The 23,817-nt window shown below is 45.1% G+C and overlaps 1 protein-coding gene across 6 annotated transcripts in view; it reads left to right on the top strand.

Moving 5' to 3' along the window:
* limch1b (LIM and calponin homology domains 1b) overlaps nt 1-23,817 on the top strand; it is a 322,052-nt gene that overhangs the window by 151,550 nt on the left and 146,685 nt on the right. For all 6 annotated transcript variants that reach the window (XM_060927404.1, XM_060927403.1, XM_060927406.1 and 3 more), the window contains one exon: nt 20,575-20,644. In XM_060927404.1, coding sequence (XP_060783387.1) covers nt 20,575-20,644 — 70 coding nt within the window. The remainder of the gene's footprint in view (nt 1-20,574; nt 20,645-23,817) is intronic.

The following is a 23,817-nucleotide window of genomic DNA, read 5'->3' as shown; positions in this document are numbered from 1 at the left end:
CCCGACGAGATCCATCCCAATTCTCTCAAACGGGGTCTCGATTAACGGTAGAGGGCGCAAAGGCGCTTTTGGAATGGCCGCTGGGTTTACTAACTGGCATTCGCGGCATGCCGCACACCACCTACGGACATCGCCGCGAATCCCCGGCCAATAGAATCGGGCCATTATTCGGGCTAGTGTTTTATCCTGCCCCAAGTGTCCAGCCATGGGATTAAAGTGAGCCGCCTGGAATACCAATTCCCGGCGGCTTTTCGGAATTAAAAGCTGCGTGACTCGCTCTTTAGTTTGAGTGTCCTGCGTCACTCGGTATAATCTATCCTTCATAATAGCGAAGTAGGGGAAGGACGGGGTGGCGTTCGGCTGGAGCGTTTGACCATCGATTACTCTCACTTGGTCAAACGCATGCCGCAGAGTCTCGTCTCGCGACTGCTCTAATGGGAAATCCGCGAGGGATTCCCCAATAGAGAGAGGAGGAGCCGGCGGCTCCTCACTCTGACGCGGAGATGACGTAGACGGCTCTGTGACAGCTGCTCCCGCCAAAGCGACACCGGGACCTCCCCCTGTCAAATGGCAGGACCCACTCTCTACTAGGCGTGTCATTAAACCCCGAAATCCTGGCCAATCAGTCCCCAAAATTAAAGAGTGGGTAAGGCGAGGATTAACCGCCGCCTTCACTATAAATTTTTCCCCTCTGAAAATAATGTGGACCGACACCAAAGGGTAGCTGTGAACATCCCCGTGCACACATAACACCTTCACCCCTTGTGCTCCCCCCAATGCCTCGTTTTGAACCAGGCTTTGGCGAATTGAGGTCTGATTACAACCAGAATCCACCAACGCCTGATATGTAGCCCCTTGGATACTCACCGGTATGCGATACGCTCCGGCCCGATCGAGGGCGGCCTCTGGCGCGTCGGGGATCCGAACCACCGCGCCCACTTCCATTGCTGTGCACTGCTGATGAAGGTGGCCCGGCTCCCCGCAGCGCCAGCAAACCGGCCCGGGCTTTCCCTCTGCACCGGTGATCTGGGGCTCACTCAACTGAGGTGGGGGAGAGACAGACACAGAAGGGAGAAACGGGAGGGCACCGCGGGTGCGGCGGGCCGACTGGGGTGGAGCCGGCCCCCGCCTCCGCGGTGGGGGAATGGGGCGAGGACGGGACACAGGAGGAGAGGGAGAGAGGGAGAGAGAAGAGGAGAGAAGAGACGATGCCATCTGCTGTCCTGCCGCCGGGACAGCCGCCAGATGATCCTCCGCCAGCTCGACTGCCTGATCCAGCGACGCCGGGCGGTGGCACTGGACCCACTCCGCGGTTCCGTCTGGTAAGCGGGCGACGAACTGTTCCAGTACCACCTGGTCGACGATTCCCTCGGCGTCGCGATTGTTGGCCCTCAGCCACTGCCAGCAGGCGTCCCGGAGCTGCTGGCCGAACGCGAACGGCCGGCCAACTTCCTCCAGTCGCAGCGCGCGGAAGCGCTGGCGCTGTTACTCTGGGGTGCGCCCCACGCGCTGGAGGACGGCCCGGCGGAGGTCCGCGTAGGCCAGCCGGCGGTCGGCGGGGAGCTGTAGCGCGGCCAGCTGTGCCTCTCCCGTGAGCAGGGGGAGGAGGCGCGCCGCGCGCTGCTCCATCGGCCACCCCGAGGCTTCGGCGACCTGTTCGAACAACGTGATGAACGCCTCGGGGTCGTCCTGCGGGCCCATCTTGGTGACGATGAGGGGAGACGGGCCCGCGGCCGGAGCGCTGGTGGACCCCGCCGACGCGAGGAGATGCCGGAACGCCTCGCGGTCTTCCTGCTGGGCCAGCACCAGGGCTTCGAAGCGCTGCTCCTGCTCCTTTCGGAGCGTGACGAGTGCCTGGTGCTGGCTTTGCTGAGCCGTGGCGAGGGCGTGGACCAGATCGGCGAACGGGGAGGATTCCATGGGGCTGCTGATTTGGTGCTCCACGTCCTGGGTTTCGGCACCACTGTAACACTCCCTACATGTGGGTGGAGCACTAAGGACGGCAGGACAGAGATCAGGTTTGCAAAATGGCTTTATTGCCACACTTTTCAGTGAACAATGTTATATTGGCTAGACACACACACAGCCAGCGCCTAGTCCGGAGATCAGCTCCTCTGCTCTCACTCTCCCTCCTTAAATAGGGCGCGGTCACTGGGAAGACACACGCAAACACAGGTTAATTGTTCTCAGGTGTCGTGATTCTGCCACTTACCTTCCCTGACTCCGCCCTCCTGTCACAGACCGGTGCTTGACCACGCCCCCGCTGCCACAGTAGTGTTTATATATTGTAAGTCGCTTTGGACAAAAGTGTCTGCCAAATACCATAACTATAACCATATTAACCAAAAACACCTAGCTGTAGTCTAATAGAACTCTACCAGCCTACTGTACCGTGATGTCTCTTGTATAGGCTCAAGAAGCAAAAGCTCGGTCAGAGAAGCATAGGTTAACCACTTTAATGCAGATGCAAATGCTGTCAAACTTTGGAAACAATAAACATACCATACTTAAACAAGTGTTGCCAGGCAAAGCAAACCTCACCCGGCAGCACTTATTTTATACCTATATGTTGATAATGGTAATATTTCTCAATCATTAGCTGTCAGGTTATAGTCCTATGAAAATCCATGACCTTGAGTTGGACATTTCAAAGTCATTCAAGAAGAATGATTGGAAGGTCATGGTGCCAAATGGAAGCTCATATGGCACTTCCTATAAGTTGATAATGGTAAAGATTTGTCTACCATCAACTGTTTTTGAGTTATAATGGAAAATGTTATTTTGACCAAAAGGTTGACTTTTCCGGTGACCTTGACCCAATTACCCCCAAAATTTAATCAGGTAATCTACGGACCATTGCCCACCTACCATGAAAATTAGAAGTCAATCGGTGCAACCGTCTAGATGCTAGATTATTAACAGACAGACACACACACACAAACAAACAAATGAAAGTTTGAAAGAAAACTATGAGTGATTACCCCATCATGTAGCACATCAGTGGAAGCAGAATTGAAAGATGAACATTTTGGAATTGGTTTGAAGTAAATATGATGAATATGAAAGAAGATATCACAAAAAAGAGAAATTTTTGACCTTTTTCATGACCTTGACCTTCACCGGACGACCCTCAAAATGTTGGAGGTTCTATTTGAGACCAATGCCTATCTATCCTGAAAGTTTCATGAAGATTGACCCAGCCGTTTTCCCGTAATGTTGTTAACAGAAAAAGACCAAACAAACAAACCCCACTGAAAACAATACCTCGCCCCCTGGTGGACTCCATTGTGAGTGAGGTAATAATTCCTTCTCTAAGTATTTGTCCAAGCTTCTTCAACTTCTTAACTACCCTGATCATTCCAGATATTGGATGGTATTTGTAGGCTGTTTGTTTACACTAGGACTTCAGCACTGGTCGCTCTTGGATTCTCTTGGCTACTGAGGATACATGCACTTATCGTTAGTCATTTTGAATAAAAACATCAGCTAAGTGACTGTAATGCAGTGTAATGTTTGAATAATGTACACTATCTTAGTCAGTCAAAGTCCCTCTCATGCCAGAATCTGGTCTTCCCAGACAGTCTCCTGTCCCAGTACTAACCAACTCTTTAAGGTGTATGGGTGCAGTGCCGATCTCCGTTTCGGTAGCCCTCAGCCTCTCGTCTATACAGCTAGGGTTACAGTGGGGGCTAGTCCTCTGGTAACCACAAGAGTTTGACTTCCCCACTTGCATTGCAGCGTGCCTTGTCAGATGGTAGTATGTACCATTTTTATGATGGTCTTTGGTCTGACCTGACCGCGAGTAGAACTCGTGATCTACCGGTCAAGAGGCGCACACACTAACCACTAGGCCAACTCGCGGTCTACAATATCGAAACAACAATTAAATAGAATTAACGTTCTTGATTTCAGGTCCAAAATGCAGTGGTTAGTCAAAAGACAGGAATCGCTTGTGCAGATGAGCAGCATATGGTGCTGGACAACACATCTTATGAGTCTGTTTGTGCTCAAAACAAATTCTATTCATAAAACCTTGAAGCTTTCGCGAGTTGTTTGTGCACCCGATGACTGTGCACGCTGAACCAGAAAAAGACGTTGTCCTCTGACTAAACCATGGTTGTTGCAGCTAGTGCCGCTCAGCTACATTCAGCTCCCTCAGCTGCTTGGATAAACCGGAAATCAAAGACCGGCATCCAGGAGAGGCGGGTGTCATGGCGACCCCATTGTCTCTCGCAGGAAAGCCGTGGATAAAACTGCGCTAATTGTACCTGAGACAACTATTTTTTTTTCTTAAAGCAAAGGATCATCCCACACCAAATATTGACTTTTTCATTTATGATGGCTTACTGCTGTTTTATTTATTTATTTATTTATTTATTTTTAAAATGTTGAAACATTTTTTTTTTTAAGCCATTTTTGGTCGGCAACATTTCTTTCCATGTGCCTAAGACTTTTGCGCAGTACTGTATATGGGGCTGTCTCAGAAACTGGGTACTGTGGGGGTACCCTACTAAATATACTCAGTCAATAAACTATATGGTTTTGAAGGGTGATGTTGGTTTTAATTTGAAATAAAATGATGAAAGAAATAAACTAAATCTTTGATGTGAATATTCAGAATTTGGCAAAAATTCTGCAAATTTGTGGAAAAATGGCGGCTTGATCTGGGACATGATAAATGGTTGACTACATCGCATTCCCTTAAAAAGGTTGTAGTCCACTGAAAAGTCTACAGTTATAACTAATTGTATTTTAAGTTGTAACTTTATACACCTAAGGATTGGTGCGCTCACAGAATAATCATAACCATAATAAAACATCGTGCAAGATATTTGATCACTGTTGTAACTCCATTTTCCGCAGACCCAAAACCAATACGATCGTGTGTTTTGATCTAAACGGAAAGCCTCAGGGTCAAGGTCACTACCTCACCAAAAGTAGTAACTTAAAATCACTACGCCGTATAAAAATTTAGTTATAAATCTGCGATTTTGTTTTTTAAAACGAAAGCTGAAAGTTGGGTATAGAATATGTTTCTTACAGAATGTTACGATGGTAGCTGGTCTTAAATGAATTTCTGAGCTATAAAATGAGTTGTGGTCTATTTTTTACCATAGCTTGTTATTTGTGTGCGGGGAAGGACACATTAACAATTTGCATGTGTAGAATGGAATTTCCCACTCCAACAGTTAGAAGTTGATCGTGCTTCCATTTGCGGTCTTTGTTACGCGGGTGATCTGTTCGGACGTTATCACTGAAAAGGTGAGTTTTGACAGTTTTATTTTGGTTTAGTCTTGCAGTATAAGGCAATAGAATGTTTCTATTGCCTTTTGACGTGGAAGAGTGCCTCCGCAATACTGCGTGCTGAGATGTATGTGGAGAGGCACTGCTTCCGGGTATCGCGTTGCATAGTCCACCAGAACTAATATAAAGCGGTACCCTCGTGTTGACCGATCTAATGGCCCTACGAGATCCATCCCAATTCTTTCGAACGGGGTCTCGATTAATGGTAGAGGGCGCAAAGGCGCTTTTGGAATGGCCGCTGGATTTACCAACTGGCATTCGCGGCACGCCGTACACCACCTACGGACATCACCGCGAATCCCTGGCCAATAGAACCGGGCCATTATTCGGGCTAGTGTCTTATCCTGCCCTAAGTGACCAGCCATGGGATTAAAGTGAGCTGCCTGGAATACCAATTCCCGGCGGCTTTTTGGAATCAAAAGCTGTGTGATTTGCTCTTTCGTCTGAGTGTCCTGCGTCACTCGGTATAATCTATCTTTCATAATAGAAAAATAGGGGAAGGACGGGGTGGCATTTGGCTGGAGCATTTGACCATCGATTACTCTCACTTGGTCAAACGCATGCCGCAGAGTCTCATCTCGTGACTGCTCTAACGGGAAATCCGCAAGGGATTCCCTGAGAGAGGGAGGAGGAGCCTGCTGCTCCTCACTCTGACGCGGAGATGACGTAGACGGCTCTGTGACAGCTGCTCCCGCCAAAGCAACACCGGGACCTCTCCCTGCTAAACTACGGCAGGACCCACTCTTCACTAAATGACTCATCAACTCCCCGAATCCCAGCCAATCAGTCCCCAAAATTATCGAGTGGGTGAGGCGAGGATTAACCGCCACCTTTACTCTAAATTTTTCCCCTCGGAAAAAAATGTGGACCGACACCAAAGGGTAGCTGTGAACATCCCCGTGCACACACAACACCTTCACCCCCTGTGCTCCCCCCAATGCCTCGTCTTGCACCAGGCTTTGGTGAATTGAGGTCTGATTACAACCAGAATCCACCAACGCCTGATATGTATCCCCTTGGATACTCACCGGTATGCGATACGCTCCGGCCCGATCGAGGGCAGCTCCTGGCGCGTCGGGGATCCGAACCACCGCGCCCACTTCCATTGCCGAACACTGCTGTTGGAGGTGGCCCGGCTCCCCGCAGCGCCAGCAAACCGGCCCGGGCTTCCTCTCTGCACCGGCGCCCTGGGGCTCACTCACCTGAGGGGGGGAAGAGACGGACACAGAAGGGAAAAGCGGGAGGGCACCACAGGTGCGCCGAGCCGGCTGGGGTGGGGCTGGCTCCCGCCTCCACGGTGGGGGAATGGGGCGAGGAGGAGACACAGGAGGAGAGAGGGGGAGAGAGAGAGAGAGGAGAGGAGAGAAGAGGATGTCCACTGTCCTGCCGTTGGAACAGCCGCCAAATGGTCCTCCGCCAACTCAGTGGCCTGATCCAGCGATGCCGGGCGGTGGTACTGGACCCACTCCGCGGTTCCCTCTGGCAGGCGGCCGATGAACTGCTCCAGCACCACCTGATTGAGGATTCCCTTGGCGTTGCGGTTGTCGGCCCTCAACCACCGCCAGCAGGCGTCCCGGAGCTGCTGGCCAAACGTGAACGGCCAGCCAACTTCCTCCAGACGCAGAGTGCGGAAGCACTGTCGCTGTTGTTCAGGGGTGCGCCCCACCCGCTGGAGGACGGCCTGGCGAAGGTCCGCGTAGGCCAGCCAGTGGTCGGCGGGGAGCTGTAATGTGGCCAGCTGCGCCTCGCCCGTTAGCAGGGGGAGGAGGCGCGCGGCGCGCTGTTCCACCGGCCAGCCCGAGGCCTCTGCTGCCTGCTCGAAGAGCGTGAGGAAGGCCTCGGGGTCGTCCTGCGGGCCCATCTTAGTTAGGGTGAGGAAAGAAGGGCCCGCAGCGGTGGAGATGGTGGATCCCGCTGACGTGAGGAGGTGCCAGAACGCCTGTCGATCTTCCTGCTGCGCCAGCACCAGGGTCTCGAACCGGCGCTCTTGCTCCTTCCGGAGGGTGACTAGCGCCTGGTGCTGGCTCTGCTGGGCCGTGGCGAGGGCGTGGACCAGGTCTGCGAAGGGGGAGGACTCCATGGGGCTGTTCTTTTCCTGTGCTCCGTCCCGGGTTTCAGCACCACTGTAGCAGTTCGTAGGAGGGGGAGGAGCACAGAAAGACGGCAGGCCAGAATAAAGTTCCATAACTTCGTTTATTCGTTCTTTTCAGACACAAATACTCTCCCAGTCATACACACACACACACACACACACACACACACACACACACACAAGTTGTCTGGTTCAGGAGAGAGCTCACTTCCTCTGCTCTCTCTCTCTTTATATAGGGCGTGGTCACTGGGAAGACACACAAACACAGGTTAATTGACATCAGGTGTAGTGATTCTGCCACTTACCTTCCCTGACTCCGCCCTCCGGTCACAGACCGGCGCTTGACCACACCCCCGCTGCCACATATGGCTTTTTAAAATTTTTTTATTTCTAAGATTAAAATAGACGGTCATTATAATGAGGCATGACTCTGCTTTCAGTCACGTCGTATTTGTAACAAAGTTGAGTCATGCATGCAGAATAAATGGCTAGCGGTTTCAAAACTGAATTTCTGTTAGCGGTTTCTGAATGCGCTTCTTTGTTCATTTCTTGAATAACTCTGTGACTCTTGTCTTTTGTGTTTCGGCTGTTTTTGATTCTGTTTTGATTTCCAATTTTTCATTTGTCTTTTTTTTCTGTTTGTTTTTTTGCAACATTGAAAGCTGGCACCTTGGAAAGTCAGTCCATAATCGCCCACGGGCATTCTGGTAAAATTCTGCCCACCAAGGAACCAGGGCTTTACATTAGCACCCGCCCACCCGCCAAATGCGGGTAAAATTTGGCTTTGGCGGGTAATGACTTTAGTCTCACTCGCCACTTTGGCGGGTGGTTTATTCTGTGGTATGACAAAATATTTTAATTGTAGTTTTCTCTGAAGGCATCTGATATAATAAACGCATTGCAATGTAATATTACGCGCCTACAACTCCCATGAGCACCTGCATAAACATTCTGACAACATGTTAGAATTGTTTAGGATGCTCGTTAACGTCTCAGATAAAATCAGTGATGCGGTAACCTGCGGTTAATGAACGAAGCAACAAAGTTGCTGACGACTGACAAGCGCACTATGTGGCGGCATATAGCTGGAGTTTCAAACCCTGCTGCTCAGGGAAAAAGGGGCAGAGATGAACAGGACCGGAGCAGCATTTTAAAATCACCGAGGTCCGTGATGCGCAAAGCACGCGCCGAAAAATTTTCTACGTATTTAAATGAGAGGGGTGAATTACATGCCACACAAGAGATCTATTCCTGAAATTACTTTTAATGGTGTTTGAACTGAATATCATCAGTTTTGAAAAAAAACATGTATGTGGCAAGAGTAAGAATAATTTAAGCTTGTTTAATGGTTTGATCTGGCCCAAGCAATGAGGACAAAAGATCCCCTAACCATGTAGCCTATGGAACTAATACCCCGTTTACACGTAGCCGGATATCTATGAAGACGCATATTTATTTATGCGGTTGCACCTCTCATTTACATGTAAACGGAGGTTTCAGTCACTGAAAACGGATATCTTTGAAAACTCCGGGCAAAGTGGAGATTTCTGAAAACTCCATTTTCATGCCTGCGTGTAAATAGTGGAAAACGGAGTTTTAGGTTTTCCTGACATCACAATATGTGTCACAGAACAATATTTGCATCAGGCGCTCAATATTTTGGTTTGATGGTCTCATGGATGCAACATGGGTGGTCGTCCTTTTTACATATTTGCAAACACTTTTGGTTTGCTTGCATTTGCAAATAGGACTACAACTGCTTTATGAGGAGCAGAGGAGAAGGACTGCGAGGAGGGCCGCAGTTTTTCAACCACTTTTCCTCCCACCAAGACAAAGGCTTGCTGCTTACCAACGTCGCCGCAGTCATGTCATTTTGTATTTTCACGATTCTGATAAGCTAATATGGCTTTATACTTCTCCTTATACTGCCACCTATATGTTTGGCATGCTCATAATAGCGCTTAGCTGCATATCTATGCAGATCCGTGTAAATGCAGATATTTTGGAGAACGGTCTGGTGTAATCGTGGATATTTTTGAAAACGGAGAGGCAGGGTTATCCGTTTCTATACATACCCGGGTATGTGTAAACTAAGCATAAGATACATTCACAATCTGGCATCCGTTACACCTACAAAAAAAAAAAAAATTCTGGGAAAAAAAATCAGTATACACCACCATGTTTTAGGCAAAGTTATCCAAGGCAAACATAAGTTGAAACTTTCCACTCTATTGCTTTGGCTTATCGAATGATTTATTTTTAAAATCACAAACAAGGTAGGCTACAACTGCGCTGCTTCAAAAATGTAAATTTAACAGCTTCATGAAAGTGCGCTGATGGTGACCATGAAAAACCCGTGTCTACTGCACTGCGTTCCTACCCCGAGTCGCATGCTCATTCGCGTTTGTGTTCTTGGTCTCAGAGCCGCGCGCACAAAACAGACACAGAAGACAGAATTAACATTTAACATAATTAACAATGACCATGACCATAGGTGAGAGTCGGAACGTAGATCGACCGGTAAATTGAGAGCTTCGCCTTTTGGCTCAGCTCCTTCTTCACCACAACAGACCGGTAAAGCGACCGCATCACTGCATCACCATCATCACTATGGTCATGAGCTTTGGGTAATGACCGAAAGGACAAGATCGCGGATACAAGCGGCCGAAATGAGTTTCCTTCGCAGGGTGGCTGGGCGCTCCCTTAGAGATAGGGTGAGAAGCACAGTCACTCGGGAGGAGCTCGGAGTAGAGCCGCTGCTGCTCCACATCGAGAGGAATCAGCTGAGGTGGCTCGGGCATCTTTTTCGGATGCCTCCTGGACGCCTCCCTGGGGAGGTGTTCCAGGCATGTCCCCCCGGGAGGAGGCCCCGGGGAAGACCCAGGACACGCTGGAGGGACTATGTCTCTCGGCTGGCCTGGGAACGCCTCGGTGTTCTTCCCGAGGAGCTGGCCGAGGTGTCTGGGGAAAGGGAAGTTTGGGCTTCCCTGCTTAGACTGCTGCCTCCGCGACCCGGTCCCGGATAAAGCGGAAGAAGACGAGACGAGACATAATTAACAATGCACTTTTTACAGAGACATTTTAATGTTATTCTTTATTTATTTTTTTTATCCAGTTGAATATTTAGCATACAAATGTATTTTCAGCTCTTAAAAATGACCGAGGTCCAGACCTTGGTGGCCTCATAGCTGGCTGTGGCCATGGAGATGAACAGGACACTAATAGGAAGATAAGACAGTTCAATGACAAATGGAAGTTAGGGCGAGATTGGCTAGTTCATAGCAAAACCGAAAATACCATGTACTGCGAAAACTGTAGAAAGTCTGGCAAAGACAGGCACCAGTAATTTTAAACTCGAAACTATAAAGGACCACGAAAAGTCAAATGCACACATCGGTACTATGGCATCAAAACAGGCGGAGACGGCTGGTTCACTACAGGACAGCATTGCTTTCAAGTCCCTGGCTGTCATGAAGTCGGCTGAACTGGAGAGGATGGAGCTGCTGTTTAGAAACGTTCAGGCGATTGGAAAGAAGTTGATCCGCCCCAGCTATGAACTTGTGGCCTGCTGGAAGCCTCAGGTCACGAAGACCATTTTTCATGGACCATTCAGACTCATCTGATGATGAATGTAATGAGGACATTTAATGTCTCTCTCTACACATGTTCACTCACACACACACACACACACACTGTTCATAGATAAGACATAATAATACTTGATAATACACATAATACTTGCATATCAAAACATCAAATGTTTTTCAATGATGAATGTTTTGAATTGGACTTTTAATATTAGAATCAGTTCAGTTGTACTGAATGTTATTTTTCATATTATGCGATATTTCATATTGTAAGGGGCTTGAATTTGAGTTCAATAAACAGAATACTCTGTTTATATTTTTGTCTGAACTGGTTGCATTTTTTCATATAGGGAGCTACCTTAACAACACTGAATACTTGAGTGCTACTGTAGAGATACATTATACGCTGCCATTCATAATTAAATCTAGATCTTCCGAACTTTGACGTATCATGGTGAAGAAAAAACTGCGATTTCCTGGCAACAAAATTGTGGCTAGTGAAAAGGCTGAATGGCTAGTGACTTGGGGAAACCACTAGCCACAGTGGCCGGTGAGCAAAAAAGTTAATGTAAAGCCCTGCAAGGAACCAATCAGAGCACACGATTTTAACAGAAATAGCTCGTGGCATATAATAAATAGAACATCTTGAACAGTTGCATGCTACAGTACCATCGTTTCTATTTGGCAGATTATTATTATTATTATTATTATTATTATTATTATTATTATTATTATGTCCCTTAAGATGATGGCAGGCTTCTTTACAAAAGATGTCTCAGGTTTGTCCTGAAGGATTTTGACGCTCTTAATAAAATAGTGGCTGAAATTATTCTTAACTCCATGATTAGCAAGCATAGAATCAGTTCTTTCTGATTTAGCTGTCGGCTTGGCTAAGGGTGAGCTGCCCCTTTTCCACAAGTTGACCCAGTACCCTGAGGCCTTAATGAAACATCTGTGACATGCTTTAGTCAAAATACCACAAGCATAAAGCACCACAGCTCCCTTCTCACCCTGTCCAAACAGCCCTGTTCTGAACAGCTCATTAGAGTGCTTGTTCCTTTAAATGATAACGAGCCACTACTCAACCCAGCCCCCTCTTCCACCGACCAATCCGGTAGCACTTTCCTCATACCGTAGAGCAGGGGTCTTCAATCCTGTCCACAAAGGGCCAGTGTGGCTGCAGGCTTTCATTCCAACCAAGCAGGAGCTACACCTGATTTCACTTGTTTAATCATTTCACCCTCGTCTCCAGTCAACAATCAAGTGAGCCTCCAATTTGGCTGTAATGAAAGCCTGCAGCTACACCGGCCCTTTGCGGATAGGATTGAAGACCCCTGCCGTAGAGTCTTGGGTTTCACGTGACATCACATCCGCCTCATTAGTTATTCAAAACTTTAGCTGGTGGTCTACCAAAGCTCAGTTGACAAAGCGTTTGTACGGAGAAGGTACATTGCTTGCATGAAAAATGCCTTACGCTTGCATTGTTTTAGGTTGTTTGAATCATTCAAACCATGAAGCTGGTAAAAGTTTCTTCAGGTTCCCCGTGAACGAACACAGGATTTCACAAAAAGACGTCGAGAAAGGTAGCTTTTGAACCTCTCACTGAAATCCAAGAGAACCAAGTCGAAGCATGCTCGAGTCTGCAGTGATCACTTGGTGAAAGGTTTGTATCTCCCTCTCAGCTATGTCCTTAGTGTTTTCCAAGTACTTTTCTAGCTGTGTGTCGTTATTTTATGGTACTTTTTTTAGTCACGAAGCGCTAAAGTCCCCAGCTGTTTCTTTGTTTACTCCTCACAAAGTCCATATGCATGAAGGTCACGACAAAATTCTTACCCAGCCATACAGTTACAATGCACTGTGATCACTTCTCCATCTTGTTTAACTAAGATCCAGGTCTCTAAAGGGGTCTTTGTGAAAGATTTACCTGAGAGATAAGAGCCAACACAAGTGAGAATCAAGCGAACTGTTGTTTGTTTACACTTCAACTTGCAGTGCTTTGTTGTAAAGACGCGAACGAAACGCTTAAAAAAAACATACTTGCACGGGCAAAAACAATACAGGATTCATTCGGCAGCGACTTGATAGCGAGGTCCTTTACCCAGCCACATACAAAAAAGTTGTAAGCCTCCATACACTTCCACGCTTTCATCTGATTTGCAGTGTAGAAGGATGTCTCCAACACCAGATAGTTCGAGATGTCGGGCAACTCGACTGAAGGGTAATTTTCGAGATCGTATGACAAATCCTTCTTTCCCAGACTGTAGGGGTCGATTCCATTGCACATAGCAATCTTCTGAATATATCTAAAGCGAGCAGTGGCTTCTACATTACGAGCATACTCTGATAAGTTATCGCTAGTTGTTTGCACTACGGCTGTCGTTTTGGTTTGCTAGACCACCAGCTGTTTTACCGGAAGTGACACTGCTTTAAAAAAAAAGTCATGTGACCGAAACCCAAGAATTGACTGCTTTTACATTACCTATAATGCTTTGCACCTTGGAGGGTAACCAAAATATAAACAAACTAAAACAACACGGAGTCGCACACTCACGGTAATCTTTCAGATTTAAATCTCCTGAAAACCTTCAAAGAAGTGTCGAAACTAACTAAACCAAAGCTTAAAGAAATCTGCAAAGTCTTTTCTGTGGACTTTGAGAAATCAGTCGGTAAAAAAGCGCTTGTAAATATCATATCGAACGCTTTGAACATCTCTACTTCGGGTGACAGTCACCGGTGTTCTTCGTCTGTCAACACGGGGGTTCCAACAATTACTAACCTGCAGAAGTTAAAAGATCGGCAGAAGAGCTTCGAAAGGTCGACACTGGTCATAGAAGAATCCACAGTGAAATCGTTTTTGCTGGCTGCTGGTTACGACGAGAAAGCCGTAAGAAAATGTAAAACGTTTTGTGCACGGAAACACAAGCGAGGAATTCACTCAGTCAATTAAGTCCTGTCAAGGACAAGCAGAACTGTCACATTTTTCTTTTTTTAAGTTGATTTTGATTTCCTTTACGCTGATTTTCTGAGAGTTCGTATGCTACCAGATTGCGATAATCTTTGGGCTGTTAGGGCTACAGGGTCAAATACTACATTCGATCTCCCTACATAAACACTAAAATGGGACGTACATGTAATGCCTCGGTCACAACCGGCCTTACGTGTTCCTATGGCCGGTCTACGTGCAAGAAACGCACGGAGGGCGCGCGTGTGACGTGCTGATTTTCGAGCCGTAGACTGGCCGCAGACTGGCCGCAGAGGTTCTTTGTCATGTCAAACTCTATGGGCGCTTACGTTTTTTTTTCAGGTTGCAAGACAAACTTACGGCCAACGTGCGTCTTTCTCCACGAACAAAAAAAAAACGTAGCGATTTGGGAAACGCCAAAAATCACACGGCCAAAAAATCGTACGTCCGGTTGTGACCTAGGCTTAAGCTTACTTGCACTGCATAGTTTGCGCTTTGTTTTGGGAGTTGATCCTTCAATGAAGTTGTCCTTTTCAGTTCTTTGACTTGTCCTTGTTTTCTGGTTTTCACACTTTTTATGACCAAACACAAAGAAGCTTCGTGACTTGGATCGTCAGACTTTACTACTGAAGTGTGCAGAACACAGTCGCGTGTTGTCTGTCGGTGTAAAATTCTGATGGCGAATTCTGTCTAACCCACGCTTTTTGACGCTTAGCCCCTTTAGGTATTCTATAAAACTTTTTGAAATCAGGAAAAGTCGTTTTCCCCCGTGTGAATTCGAAGAAATGACTGAGGTTATCTGACTTAGTAAACAAGTACAACATCTGGTTACCACCCCCCAAGGCACAAAGCATTATGGGTATGTGAAAGTATTCAATATTTTTATTCACAAAGGCAGTTTTTCAATCCATGAGTGGAGAGATGAGGGAGTGGTGTAATTCTAATAAACTCCCCTTGTGACATAGAGAAGATAAATCTGACCAGCTTGTTGAAGCACATGTTTTCTGAAATAGGCAGCACAAAAGAAACTGACTGGGTGTCTTATTTCAGAGTTTGCAGGATGGTAGACACTCCAGATACCCAAATGTATGTCCGCAAGCACTGAAAAAGTGAGTTTTTCATAATCTTGTCCCCTTTAAAGGTTGTTGAATCCATTCTCTCAGTACTGTTAACACAATCCATGGCATCATTGATGACATTCTCAGGACGTGCACAGTTTTTCCTGAAGGTAACTTAAGTCTGAACAGCTTTGAATAAGGATCAGAGGTTTTGCATTACTTCGAATGTGAATTTATAATACAGTGTTCAAGGAGAAGGATTTTTTTTTTTTTATTGATCCAACTTGACATGTCTAAAATAGCTGTGTGATGCTGTGTGTACCCCAGGGCTGCTTAAACTTTAGAAAAAGAAGAAATAGCAACTGGAGACTTTCAAGTGTGCCTGAAGCAGTGCCAAAAATGTGATCAAAGTATTTGAGAAACAGTGTTTAAAAAAAAAAAAAGGAAAAAAAATCTTTCCTCAAAGAATCCAGCGGAGGTTCATAGAGAAACAGGATGTTTCAAACAAAATCAGGGTGGTGTAACTTCTAACAACATTGAGTGATCAAGTTTATGACACTTAAAACAACACTGTATACATTTCAGTTAAAGGTAGACTGCCTTTCAGATTTTTCAAGTGTAGGTCATAAAAAGAATTTTTCCTGACACCTAATAATTTTTGTTTAGTGGACCGTAAGCTACAGAATTCGAATCACAGACTTCCAGTTTTACTATTTTTTTTTAAATGGAACAATTAATGAATTTAGGGCCACATGGCCCTAAATTGTCCGCTATTTTTTCCTCCTTCACCATGACCCAATTCAAGATACTACGTCATGCATCACGTGCTGGGCTTTCCCTGTTTGCGCAAGGCATTCTGGGATACAAATTTGAAACAGGAGAGAAAACTGGACGTGAGCGTGCAAACGAAACATTGAAAGACTGACTACAGTAACGGAAAGTGAGAAGAAAAGACGTTATGTTGCGAAGGAAAGGAAACGCAAGACCAAACTAATAAATATCGGCGGTCAGTGAGCACTTCGGTGTGATCAGCTGTTTGTTTAGCGACAGAATGATGTAACAGTCAGCGCACCATCAAGGTAAACCTGTAGATGGCAGTAATGCAACACTCTGGATGCCAGCTGCCGTAAAACCCAAAAGAAAAAGGTGAACCTGCCCATCCCCTATGAATGAGTAGGGGTATCCAAACTTTTGACTGGTACTGTAAATGTATCCAGCTAATTACTGTACGTGCTACTAATCTATATCACAGGAATGGCACTTCAGAATCCGAGTCTTGATTTACTTTGTCAGGTTCTCAGTGATCACGAGAAGCTAATCCTGTCAAATTATGCCATAATTACTAATTATTTTTTTACATCAGTTGAATGTAGCACACAGGTTCTCCACTCCCAAGCCATTATGACTCTTTTATGACCACACAAATGGCGCGCGTACGGTACATAAATCTTCCCAAATTATTTTTCAGTAACCACTTTATCCTGATCAGGGTCACGGTGGATCCACGGTCTGTCATGGGAACATTGGGAGCAAGAGAGGACAACACTCCAGTCCATTGAAAGGCACCATGCAGACACACTCGTCCACCTACTGGCATATTTTTGGGAAATCGGAGAACCGACGTGAAGTAAATTTTGCACTGTGTTGATCCGAACCAAAGTTTAATCAGAATTACCATTTAAATGAGCTGCCATCGCCACCAATATTGTTATATGATCTACACAGTGTGTGTATGTGCAAGAGAGAGAGTGTGTTCTGATTGTATTACATCTTGTGGTAGTTAAATATTGGCCTGTTTTTTTTTTCTCTCTCTCCTTCAGTGAGAGTAGTTCAGTTCTGTCTTCTCTTTGCTAGAGGCAAATCAACTAGATTTATGAAACCCTGTCAACAGTGTGTGTGAGAGAGAGAGAGACAGAGAGAGAGAGAGACAGAGACCAAGAGAGACAAAAAGGCCCTGGAGTTAAAACAGATGGATTTACGGTACTACACTAATACTGAAGTTTTGCTGAACACACACACACACACACACACACACACACACACACACACACACACACAGGTTCACATACATCCTTGGACCAAACTTTGCTAGGTACCCTGTCATCATCATAATCATCATCATTCCATCTTAAATCAACAGATGAAGAGATTTTGAAGTGTTTTTAACTACAGGTCTGAAGTCAGTTTATCATTCCCAGCACCTCGTGATAAAGATCTGCTCTTTCTAATGCCAGTGTGTGTGAAATTCAGTCTTCATAGCAGAACTAAACATATCTCATAAGCCTACATGGCCACAGAGGAAACATTCCAGTCATTACTGCGTCATCATTCATTTTTGGTACGCAGACAGACAGACAGAGAGAGAGAGAATGTCACATTCAGCTAGAGAGGTTTTAGACATTAGGCAGACTGACTGTTTTTAGCATCATATTTGTTAAATTGGTAAATTACACATTGATTTTTACAGGAAGAAAACCTGGGTGAGCTTTAAAAGTAGATAAAAGATGTTCTTTTAGTTTGGCATATTTATGGTTTCTTGAGGTTATTTTATAGACAGGAGGGGGGGGAAACACATTTAGCAAAATCCTGGGGGGAAATGTATATTTACATACAACCCCGATTCCAAAAAAGTTGGGACAAAGTACAAATTGTAAATAAAAACGGAATGCAATGATGTGGAAGTTTCAAAATTCCGTATTTTATTCAGAATAGAACATAGATGACATATCAAATGTTTAAACTGAGAAACTATATAATTTAAAGAGAAAAATTAGGTGATTTTAAATTTCATGACAACACCACATCTCAAAAAAGTTGGGGCAAGGCCATGTTTACCACTGTGAGACATCCCCTTTTCTCTTTACAACAGTCTGTAAACGTCTGGGGACTGAGGAGACAAGTTGCTCAAGTTTAGGGATAGGAATGTTAACCCATTCTTGTCTAATGTAGGATTCTAGTTGCTCAACTGTCTTGGGTCTTTTTTTGTCGTATCTTCCGTTTTATGATGCGCCAAATGTTTTCTATGGGTGAAAGATCTGGACTGCAGGCTGGCCAGTTCAGTACCCGGACCCTTCTTCTACACAGCCATGATGCTGTAATTGATGCAGTACCGTATGTGGTTTGGCATTGTCATGTTGGAAAATGCAAGGTCTTCCCTGAAAGAGACGTCGTCTGGATGGGAGCATATGTTGCTCTAGAACCTGGATATACCTTTCAGCATTGATGGTGTCTTTCCAGATGTGTAAGCTGCCCATGCCACACACACTAATGCAACCCCATACCATCAGAGATGCAGGCTTCTGAACTGAGCACTGATAACAACTTGGGTCGTCCTTCTCCTCTTTAGTCCGAATGACACGGCGTCCCTGATTTCCATAAAAAACTTCAAATTTTGATTCGTCTGACCACAGAACAGTTTTCCACTTTGCCACAGTCCATTTTAAATGAGCCTTGGCCCAGAGAAGACATCTGCGCTTCTGGATCATGTTTAGATACGGCTTCTTCTTTGAACTATAGAGTTTTAGCTGGCAACGGTAGATGGTACGGTGAATTGTGTTCACAGATAATGTTCTCTGGAAATATTCCTGAGCCCATTTTGTGATTTCCAATACAGAAGCATGCCTGTATGTGATGCAGTGCCGTCTAAGGGCCCGAAGATCACGGGCACCCAGTATGGTTTTCCGGCCTTGACCCTTATGCACAGAGATTCTTCCAGATTCTCTGAATCTTTTGATGATGATATGCACTGTAGATGATGATGTTCAAACTCTTTGCAATTTTACACTGTCGAACTCCTTTCTGATATTGCTCCACTATTTGTTGGTGCAGAATTAGGGGGATTGGTGATCCTCTTCCCATCTTTACTTCTGAGAGCCGCTGCCACTCCAAGATGCTCTTTTTATACCCAGTCATGTTAATGACCTATTGCCAATTGACCTAATGAGTTGCAATTTGGTCCTCCAGCTGTTCCTTTTTTGTGCCTTTAACTTTTCCAGCCTCTTACTGCCCCTGTCCCAACTTTTTTGAGATGTGTTGCTGTCATGAAATTTCAAATGAGCCAATATTTGGCATGAAATTTCAAAATGTCTCACTTTCGACATTTGATATGTTGTCTATGTTCTATTGTGAATACAATATCAGTTTTTGAGATTTGTAAATTATTGCATTCCGTTTTTATTTACAATTTGTACTTTGTCCCAACTTTTTTGGAATCAGGGTTGTACACACACACGCGCACGCACACACACGTATATGTGTGTATATGTATGTATGTATGACTGTATGAATGAATGAATGAATGAATGAAAAATTTTTGGGCCAGAATTCAATTGCAGCAGCATCCAGCATGATTTCCTTGACCACCTCACATCTTTCAAGGGGAATGACTATCTAATACTCCAATTTAAACCTGAATGTGGAGCTTTCATTCATTCATTCAAATTAAGTTAAAAGAAACGGGCTCCTAAACACTGACTCAGTGTGAAAGATCTCCACTGGATTGAATTATAGTTCCAACCAACTGACAATACAGTATATGAACAATTTTGGATAATCCCCCCCCCCCCCCCCCCCCCCCCCCCCCGGTCTTCCGAATGCTTCAGAAGCCTGTTTGTAATGAAGTATACTGTACATCAGACCTAAATCCTTACCTGAGCGCCAAGCCCCTGACATCTAACCCTAGTCTACGGTGGTGTTTTGTTTTGCTTTTCCTTTCAAACAAAAACTGCACTTTTTTTTATTTTTTTTTAAATGCAGTTGTCTTTATGTGGCCCAGTTCATTGTCCTCAAAAAGTCAAATGTATAATGTTTTCTTATCATTATGGGATCATATTGTTCTCGCAAAGGGATTTAAAAACAAAAAACATGGAGAGAGACAGACAGACACACGCGCATGCATGCACACACAAAAGGTATTATAAGGCCATTTATCAGACAGCGTGCAGAAGAATGATTCGGACAGCCACAGATTGAATTTAGTGCTGTGATTATTATTTCCGTGTGTGTGTGTGTTATCTGATCTACAATATATTAGCCCATATAAGAGGAACAAAGGGAATTCCAAGAATGAAGACACATTTCTTCACAAACATAAATATATGTCTGTGCGTGCGTGCGTGCGCACACACTTCGGATTCTGGGAAGCTTACCGAATAGAATTTCAGGTTTTGGTGTAATTGCTATGTGCTTACAGGAAGATTCAAAGAAGACTTTGCGTGTGCACTGTGACTTTACCTGCTCATGTTTGGACAGGATACAGGTGCATCCTTATACATCATTTATTCATCACATTCGGTCAGACACGATACAAAGAGGACACACGTAAACAGAGACATAAACACGCAGGTGCAACATTAAATCTTATTCACACGTTTATTCAGGCCATATTGCACAGGTGCTTTCCCATTATCTGTGAAAGTACTACGTAGTTGTTACGTGTGCGCATTTGGTATTGTGGTGTGCCATTATTAGCTCAGACGGAAAGCTGAAGTGCTGTGTCTTCAGGCTGTTGGTAGTGTGTCACCTTTTATGAACATAGTTTGACAACTACAGTGTCTGTCTCTTTCTCTCCAGGTTGCTCAGTTCGATTAAGCCAGGCCTGGTGAAGAAGATCAACAGGTTGCCTACTCCTCTCGCTGGGCAAGTGAGTGTTTTTCACCAAAGCATCAGTATTGAAAAAAAAATTTATATATTTTGCATGTTTTCTCCTCCACATACAGTACTGTGCAAAAGTCTTAGGCACCCTTTTTTTCATACAAACTTTATGGATTTCTGTTTTATGACATCTACATTATCGAGTCAGTACAAAAACATTTTAGAGTTCTAGACGTTCATTTTTCAGCACAAAATTAAATGTCACAGAAAAAAAAAAAGTTTGTATCTGAGCAGCATACGACACAAGAGAGCACTTTTCAGATTAAAAAAAGAAAACATAATGAAGGCTGCTGGGTTTTGGTGCAAAATTAAGACGCAAGTGTGACAAAGTGTCCAGAAGAACTGTGGCTGGTTCTGCAAGATGCTCAGTAAAACCGACAGCTCATTTCCTTAAAAAACTTCACTCGTTGTACCTGAGACTTTTTTTTTTTTAAAGCAAAGAGCCGTCTCATACCAAATATTGACTTTGTTAGGGCCCGAGCCCTATGGGCGAAGGCCCTATTGTTCTTGTAAGAGTTCACTATTATTAGGGCCCGAGCCCTATGGGCGAAGGCCCTATTGTTCTTGTAAGAGTTCACTATTATTATTCTTCCGTCTTCTTCTTCTTCTTCTTTATTTTTCTCCGCTGTTGGGCCATTTTCGGGGCGCTTGCCATGGGCGAAAACGCACGAAATTTGGCACCAGTTCCGAGAATTGCCACCGCTACTCAGAACCAAAAGCCCAAACTTGGCTGGGGCTCAGGGCCTCTATAGCACCCCCTAAGTCGTTGTGATTTTGGCCTCCCGCATTAAGGTGCCTGGTTGCCGTGTAGTTTGTAGTACTGGCATGCCATTTGGTACGCATATGTATCTCACTAAGCCGGACAAAAATATAATGCCAATGCATTAGCCACGCCCAACAGGAAGTGAGGTAATTTCACTTTTGTGCGAAATGCATGGCCACGAAGACGGCGCAACTCCTCCTAGACCGTTCATAGGAATGTCACCAAAATTGATACACATCATCTACAGACATGGCTGACAAAAGTTACTAAATACGTTTCACGTAGGATAAACCGTTCAGAAGTTATACGTCAATCAATTTTCACTTCAAAATTTTACATGCTAAAAAATTCATAACTAATCTTCTAATTGCTCAAAACTGCTCATACTTCACACGCTAATCACTCATTGGGCTTCTGACATGTTACCCAATTTCTGTGATATTTCGCCACTGGGGGCGCTATTTTTGGGCAAAAAATCCAATCTTTCCTCAAATTTGGTCAAACTTCACGGCCACCCTCTTACTACCTCCCATGTCATGTATACCACATTTTGGGAATTTTCGTCCATGGGGGGCGCTGTTTTTGGCCGACGCAATTTCTCCAAAACGGGTTTTTGGTGAATAATTCCATAATGCTTTTCCTTCACACCACTACCTTGTGATAGTACGTTGCTGTTGTAGACACTTATTTTTCCAACTCATAATCGCTCATGTACAGCATAGCGCCACCTACTGACATGGGAAAAACCAAAAAATTTATTCTTCAAAAATCTATATCTCATCTTCTATTTACTCAATTTTCATCACACTTCATACGCAAACTCTTCATAGCTCACCTGACATATACGCCAAATTTTGTGCACTTTCGCCCCTGGGGGTGCTGGTTATGGCAGAAATGATATTGCAGCTTCTGATTTGTCAAACTTGGCAAGCAAACTCTTTACAAGACCCTTATTGGGGCGCTTGCCATGGTCGACAACGCTCGAAATTTGGCTCCTTTTTCTTAGACTGCCACCGCTACTGAGAACCAGAAGCCCAGATCCAGGCGGGCCTCAGGGCCTCTATAGCGCCCCCTAACGTGTTGTGATTTTTGCCTCTCGCATTAAGGTGCCTGGTTGCCATGTAGTTTGTAGTAGTGGCATGCCCTTTGGTACGCATATGTATCTCACCAAGCCGGACAAAAATGTAATGCCAATGCATTAGCCACGCCCTACAGGAAGTGAGGTCATTTCACTTTTGTGCGAAATGCTTGGCCACGAAGACAGCGCAACTCCTCCTAGACCGTTCATAGGAACGTCACCAAAATTGATACACATCATCTACAGACATGGCTGTCAAAAGTTGCTAAATACGTTTCACGTAGGGTAAACCGTTCAGAAGTTCTACGTCAATCATTTTTCAATGCAGAATTTTACATGCTTAAAAATTCATAACAAATCTTCTAATTGCTCAACACTGCTCATACTTCACACGCAAATCACTCATTGGGCTTCTGACATGTGACCCAATTTCTGTGATGTTTCGCCACTGGGGGCGCTATTTTTGGGCAAAAAATCCAATCTTTCCTCAAATTTGGTCAAAATTCACGGCCACCCTCTTACTACCTCCCATGTCATGTATACCACATTTTGGGATTTTTCGTCCATGGGGGGCGCTGTTTTTGGCCCATGCAATTGCTCCAAAACGGGTTTTTGGTAAATAATTCCATAATGCTTTTCCTTCACACCACTACCTTGTGATTGTACGTTGCTGTTGTAGACACTTATTTTTCCAACTCATAATCGCTCATGTACAGCATAGCGCCACCTACTGACATGGGAAAAACCAAAAAATTTATTCTTCAAAAATCTATATCTCATCTTCTATTTACTCAATTGTCATCAAACTTCATACGCAAACTCTTCATAGCTCACCTGACATATACGCCAAATTTTGTGCACTTTCGCCCCTGGGGGTGCTGATTATGGCAAAAATGATATTGCAGCTTCTGATTTGTCAAACTTGGCAAGCAAACTCTTTTCAAGACCCTTATTGAGGCGCTTGCCATGGTCGACAACGCACGAAGTGCGAGACCCTATTGTTGCCATGTGTCCAATTCTGTGCTTTGTCGCCATTGTGGGAGTAATGTCTCTTGCCGCAGAAGCTGTGGAAGGTTTTTCGCAGGGACGCATGCCCCCGCCCCCCTTGGCCGCTGGCGCGAGGGCCCGTCGAGGCCGCTTGCGGCTTTAATTATTCTTCTTCCGTCTTCTTCTTCTTCTTCCGTCTTCTTCTTCTTCTTCTTCTTCTTTATTTTTCTCCGCTGTTGGGCCATTTTCGGGGCGCTTGCCATGGGCGAAAACGCACGAAATTTGGCACCAGTTCCGAGAATTGCCACCGCTACTCAGAACCAGAAGCCCAAAC

The sequence above is a fragment of the Neoarius graeffei genome, chromosome 8 (assembly GCF_027579695.1).
Source record: "Neoarius graeffei isolate fNeoGra1 chromosome 8, fNeoGra1.pri, whole genome shotgun sequence".
Taxonomy (NCBI): Eukaryota; Metazoa; Chordata; class Actinopteri; order Siluriformes; family Ariidae; genus Neoarius; species Neoarius graeffei.
Note: the sequence above shows the minus strand (reverse complement) of the source record. Positions and strands in the feature narration are given on the sequence as shown.